This window comes from Halichoeres trimaculatus, unplaced genomic scaffold, assembly GCF_033239565.1.
Source record: "Halichoeres trimaculatus isolate MK-OKI-2021-1 unplaced genomic scaffold, fHalTri1.1 fHalTri1_scaffold_3, whole genome shotgun sequence".
NCBI classification, from domain to species: Eukaryota; Metazoa; Chordata; class Actinopteri; order Labriformes; family Labridae; genus Halichoeres; species Halichoeres trimaculatus.
The window spans coordinates 9352091-9358538 of record NW_027437181.1 but is presented as its reverse complement, the minus strand read 5'-3'; the positions used below and the strand labels follow the sequence as shown (position 1 = coordinate 9358538).

The window sequence follows — 6448 nt, the reverse complement described above, 5'->3', positions numbered from 1 at the left end:
GGCTGAAAGAGCAATGTCTCAGCCTTCACGCACTGGTTGTGCAAACCATTTAGGACTCATGGTCATTCAAAGTGTGCTTGTGCCTGTGGCAAATTATGGATTAATTCTTCAAATCATATATCATCATAAGTGAAGAGACAGACAATAAAAAAGTAGCTGAAATAAAGTTTATTTTATATTTACAGCTTAAACCACACAGAACACAAGTCTACATGATGTGATTAAATAGACAGAAAGATAGAAAGAGCGATCGATCGACAGATAGAAAGAAAGATAGATGGATAGATAAAAAGAAATAAAGATATATCGAGTGATTAAATATTTACATAGACTGTAGATATTTGGCTGTGATGTAGGAGGTAATCTATCCACTTTAATCACATGTCATGTTAAAACTTAGTTGTTACCCAGTCGCCCATATAGTGAATCTCCAGCAGCTGTACAGTGTGGTTCACTTTTACACACATGCTGAGCTACACAGGACAAAATGTCAACAACAGAGATGCCCTGAGATCTCAAAGAAGATGTAACCAAAGACAGAAACCAGCTCAGAGATGCTAACACTTCCAGGAGGTAGTGACCAGGATGGAGTCATTCTTGGGGGCTGCGGTCCAAGAGCTTCTTCCTCCCTTCCTCCGTTCAGACATCGCTCTGAGATGAAACCCAAACAGGCTCATCTCCACTCCAAGAAGTCACGAGGAGAGCACAAAAAAAGCTGCTGGATTGCAGCCTCCAGGAATAAACTGTTCATTCAGCACAAGGAGGTCTACACGATGCCGAACTGGGCCAGGTCACTCAGCTCCATGTCTCCAAACGCCTCCCAGGGGCAGATGACCTCAGCGCCTGCAGGAGAGCAAGCAGGTTACTTCAGCTCACATTGATCAACAGGTTATGATTTGTAGCCTTTCAGGTTAATATTTCCTCTAAGATATCTTTGTCAAGAAGAACTCTGGTAACAGCGGAACTGGCTCAACTTGTTCCCTGGTTTAAAACTTTAGCGTGTGAACTGAAATCTTCCAAGTCAAACATGCAAAGTCAAAGTCAGCCATGCAAATGCATCAAAGCTAATGCATGTTTTGCAAATGTGGAGAGTAGAAAATACAGATGTTTGTGTTAAATCTAAAAAAAAGTGCAAGATGAAAATATCTACTTTTGGTAAAAAAAAAGTGTCCACCTCTATACCTATTTTGTGTTAATCAGTATTTACCTCCAAGGCCTTCCATCCCAGGGACATCATCAAATCTATAAAGAAAGAATAGAGAGTATAGTTAACTCAACCAGCCCTATAATCTGTCAGATATAATCCAGTACACCACAGAGCTGGATTACCCCTTCTGTCCAGCTTTGGGAGCCTTGCTCTTGAACTGGCGAACCTCCTTCTGCTTGAACTTGGGGGGAGCGGCCTTGGTGCCTCCGGGTGCTGCGACTGCGGCGTTCATTTCTGTTTAAAAGAACAAAGATTCAAACAATGTGTGAAGATGAAGAAGACATATGGATTTGGATCTATTAGACATATGTCTGGATCTGGAGCACCCTAATCTAATCCCCTAACCCTAACTCTCTTACCTAATATCACCTGCTCCCATAATTACTCATACTTACATTAAGTCTCTGACCCTAAGCTGTCTGTAAAGTGAGCCTAAATCTGCTGCTGTACCTGAAGCACCTTATCCAACAAAACTGGGTTACGTAATATCTGTAGAGATGGAAACCATAATGTTTGAAGCAACCTCATGACACCTGCTTTAAAATCCGCGGAAGCAAGCTTGATTCAAATCTGCTTTTGACCTCTGTCTTTGACGTGTTTGATATCAAACTGAGTTAAATATTAAGAAACAAATAACAGCCCTTTCACCAATAGAGAATTAGACTTTCATTGCTTTCTTTGGTTGAGGAGTTGGGTGCGATCCCTCAATGCCGCACGCCTCTGCCATGAGCCACCAACTGTTTTGAGAGGGTCCTAAAGGATATTAGACAGCAGCTTTATGGAAGCTGTCTAATCCCAATTAAACGTGTTTCATCCCGTGGGAGTGAGAGCTTCTTTTCTACATGTGACCTCATCCACAAAGAGCCCAACGAGAGGTGGGGACTACAAAGGAAGAAATAAATGCAAGTTCAGAGTTTTAACCGCTTTAGCAGCCCAGGTTGCCTCTTTGTTCAAATAACATAAATTTGAGTCTGCTGAGTCTGCAGACAAAGTTTGGGATATTCAAATCAACTCCTACTGGCAGTCATGAGTTTTTAGTACTGGACAACAGAACTAAATCCTAAATTTTGGTGGCTGAATTGTTTCCTTTGCTGGAGTCTAGAGCTAAGACACTCAAAGGAATCTCAAAGAGGAGCCACTCTTCATTTGCAACAAAAGGACTAAGTTCAGGTGGGTTCAACCCCTGAGTTTGGTCCTTCCTGGGTGCCTCTCTTTGAAGGTTTTATTGGTACATCTAACTTGGATTGGAGACCTGCGTAGCTTGCTGCCACCTCAACGAGATCCTATATATTTTGGTATTTAAGAGCTGAGCTCTTTAAGAAGTTCATGACATAAATGAATATTTTACAAGGGTTTGGTCTCCTGAAAGGTGATATTGCCAGCTTTTGTTGTTGTTTGGTCCATATCTCTTCAACAAAACAGGAGGTTTCATGCATGAATACATGTAATAGTGCCTGATTCTTAAGATGCATAATCTTAATATTGCATAAATTCTTTATTTGCCAAGAGTCATATCTTTTCTTCTCTTCTATCTCTATTTCACATCTTTCAATTATCTTTTTTTTAAGTTTCAGCAAAGACCAAAAACTCTCTTTGCAGTCTGTGTTTATATACCTTTGTATGAGTAAATTCTTACAACTGATAGTATGATTATTGTTTTTGTTGTTGTTGTTGTTGTTGTTGTTGTTGGGTTGTTCTTGTCCTGGGTTTCAACACTAGAATTGCTCATTTTGAATTGTTTTGATGCCTGAAGTAAAGAGACTCAATGGCTATAAAAAAAATCCACACAGGCTGGCCACAGAAATATTAAATCCGCTCAACATACTTCAAAAATAGCAGAACCCTTTTAAAAGTAACTCCAACCCATTTAAATGGCTCAAAAAATAATAAAACATACTTCAAACTACACTCTGAGTCTTTTCTGTGAGTGAGGATGGTCTTACCTGCGAGGTAGTTTGTTGGGGGTTTGGATCAGCGAAGAAAAGCTGTCTGGAAGTGTCTGAGCAAAGGAAGATCTGCAAAACAAAGAGAAGATCTCTTTCTTTTTGCAGTCTCTCTGTCCTGTGTATCTCCCTTCACTCTCTCAGGGGTTATATACCTGCTGGGCTCATACACAAAGCCGATAACGAAGCTGAGATGAAGTATTCTCAGGGATAATCCCCCCACCCTGAGAACAGCACGTACCTGTGGAACAAGGTGTTCTGCCCTCACCCCTTAATGAGCGTGAGATTGTTTACCAGACGACACGGTATGAGTCATCTGAGTTTTGATCCAACAAGAAGAAGAAGAAAAAACAACAACAACAACAACAATGGCAACAGCATTCATGGGGGATGCAGACTTGTGGAGGCAGAGCCCAAAAAACTATGGTCAAAATTAGGGATGCCCTGTCTGTCTGATATTTAGTATCAACAACCAATGCTTTCATTTACAATGCCAGGTCCAAAAACATAGGGATGCTACAGTGTTAAGAAGCAAGGTCTGATTTTTTTTTTTTAATGCTCTGAACCCTGAATGTGAGCGATAAGAGTGCAAAGACAGAAAATTAAATGTTAAAACTACAAACTTTTATTCATTACAAAAAAGTACTCATTTTTTAACTGATTACCAGCAAAATGATTTTACAGGGACAAGGAGAAGTAGGAATAATGACTGGGTATAAAGCTCTTCAGGGAGGTTGGCGCTGGTAATACATCAGATGTGTCTTGGGTTGGGCTCCTCTTCATGGCATGTTGACTGCGTGCTTTCTCACACCCAAAACTCATAGGGGGTGAGAAAAAAATTGATTCACATAAAATTCAAATCCTTCATTTTAGTATTTGTTTATAAGCTGGGTATGAAAAAGTTACCACTTTTTTGCAGCAAAGGGGCGAAATGTTTTTCTTCAAGTAACAATAACATGATCCCAGAATAATCTGAAAAATTCTAGAAAGTGACTCATATGTGATGAGCATTTTTTAATGGAAAATATGGCTCCTGATATACATCATCATTAGACAACTTTTTTTGCATGGTGAGTTGTGAAAGAACTAAACAAAAAAATAGAAAAAAATTAGAAACAACAAAGAATTAGTTTAAATCAAATTGACAACCCAGAAAAACAAAGAAGACTCAACCAAGGAGATAAGTATAGGTCTGTCAACTCACACTATCTGTGTGTTCAGTCACGTATCAGGATCTCCAGAAAACAGGAGTCACAGAACAAAAAGTTCCCTGGATTCCCACCCCAGTAATTATCCTCTCCTGGTTCATGTTGGGCAGTAAAACCTTAAACCTGTTGACTCCTGGTCTGGCTCCACTCATTATGACAGTTTTTTTTTTTGTTGTAGTCCTGATGAAAATCATCTGGTTATGACAAACTTTGCTTTATTTTGAAAGTCACCAGGCGTTTTCAGTGGGTTAACATGCATGACTTTCTGTAAATTGATACGTCAGCTGAGGGATCTGGAAAAATGAGGAGGCCTGTGTATTTGCTGCAGTCTGCCAAAGCAGAGATGCTGCCGGACCACAATGGAGCTATCCAAAGAAGACTCAAAACCAGTATTGGATGGATGAAATCTTCAGGCCCAGACGTGACTCTGCAGTGGAAGTCACTGCATGGTCTCAAAATCACATCTGTGATCACAGCTCAACACTGCATCCACAATAAGATGATACAAAAAAATCAAGCTTGGTGATAACTTGAATATGAGATGCACACAGTTCACTTGAATATTCCCACGTTAGCATTGGAAACAATAAAACTGAAGTCTGGTCACTGAGTGTACCCTGTGTGAGATCAGTTTTGATTGGCTTAGAGGGGATAACATACAGCAGATTAGATTACAAGCAATTAGATCAGTTTGTTGCAGATTAAAGCTTCATGTCAGACACCATGTGAGGAAAATCTGTCACGTGATAAAAACAAAACAGAAACTGTTCTTAATCCTTTTTTCCTTCTGCAAAACACACCAAGTACAGGTTCAAAGTTCTTCCAGGGGGAAAGAGAGGAGTATGATCCCGTGGAGTCAACTTTGTAACAGAGCAGCATCTATGACACACTGCCCCCCACAGGCTGGACAGAGGATAGCACTGTGACTGAGGAGCTGCAGATTTAGAGAGGTGGTCAGTGCTTAGAGTGGATTACATTAAATGACCTGGATTTTGAGAAGGTGATGTAATCTTTGACCCAGTAAGAGGAGAGATCAGTTTGTTATACAACACAAAGATCAGCTGAAGAGCGTGGAGAGCGGACTGCACAACATGAACAAAGACTAAACATGGACAGGAGGTCAGACAGGTCAGAGGTGGACTCTTTTCAGACTGCACGTGACAGGGGGACAGTGTGGTAACACAGTTTATATCAATGAAACGCAAATAATAAAACCTCCATATTGATTTCACTGATGCTCCAGCTCAGATAGCTACTTTTACTAGTTACTTTTTTATCTTTCATTTCTATGCTGACAACACACAGATATATCTTCACCTCAGAGCCACTGAGGCTGTATTAACTTCCTACTGTCTTGTCTACTCTGTTTACATACGTGACATGAGCCCAACTGTAAAACTTGTGGTTATCTATACAAAAATTAATACAAAATTTTAATATTAATCCCATCAGACTGTTTGCTGACCTCTGATTCACCTGTTGGACAAACTGTTTTCTTTCCACAGTATGTGAGAAATAAAGGAGCAAATACGACTTTAATAAAATATGTTTAATACAAAAACATTACCAATAAAGATTTTACACAACATGATCAAGTTTACACGTGCAAAGATTCAAACATTCGGTGTTTGCTGCTGTAAAGACATTCCTTCTTTCATAAATCATTTCATGATTTACTGGCACTGTCAGGTTTTAAGTTTCATGAGAACAAGGCAGTGAAGAGCTTATTGAACACATACACACACACAGTAACAGAGGAAATGTGTCAGTCTGACTTTCCTTTATGTCTACATATTCTTCATTTTTCATATTTCTTTAACAAACACTTAAGCTGCATCAGACTTCATTAAACAGTGAAATAATTCTGCGTTAAATATGTTAAATATACCAACTCTGCTGGAATAAGATGAAAATAACTTTTATGAATGTCTATCTTTCTTTCATGAATTTGATCACTGAGGTTATGCAAAGATTATACACATTAAAATCTTTTTAATCATCCATTAAGAAAAAAAAAGTGTTCATTCACATAAAGAGAGACATTCAGACTTCTCTTGTAATTTTTACACCTTCATTTAACTGATCTCTAA

General features: G+C 39.2%; 1 protein-coding gene across 1 annotated transcript; it reads right to left on the bottom strand.

Annotated features, from left to right (window-relative positions):
* Nucleotides 1-766: 766 nt before the first annotated feature.
* On the bottom strand, nucleotides 767-3264 carry LOC141787892 (retinal cone rhodopsin-sensitive cGMP 3',5'-cyclic phosphodiesterase subunit gamma-like). The gene is made up of 4 exons (XM_074666592.1): nucleotides 3151-3264; nucleotides 1330-1441; nucleotides 1208-1242; nucleotides 767-843 (listed from the first exon to the last, which is right to left on the bottom strand). Exons 2-4 carry the CDS (start codon nucleotides 1437-1439, stop codon nucleotides 767-769), a joined length of 222 nt encoding a protein of 73 aa, XP_074522693.1. The 5' UTR covers nucleotides 1440-1441; nucleotides 3151-3264.
* Between the last annotated feature and the right edge of the window lie 3184 nt (nucleotides 3265-6448).

Bases quoted from the DNA above. Each gene is read 5' to 3' on its own strand.
- LOC141787892 (XM_074666592.1), bottom strand. From the start codon at position 1,439: ATGAACGCCGCAGTCGCAGCACCCGGAGGCACCAAGGCCGCTCCCCCC. The intron at 1,243-1,329 runs GTAATCCAGCTC...CTTTCTTTATAG, and splicing joins CCCAAAGCTGGACAGAAGGG to ATTTGATGATGTCCCTGGGA. The intron at 844-1,207 runs GTAAATACTGAT...GCTCTCCTGCAG, and splicing joins TGGGATGGAAGGCCTTGGAG to GCGCTGAGGTCATCTGCCCC.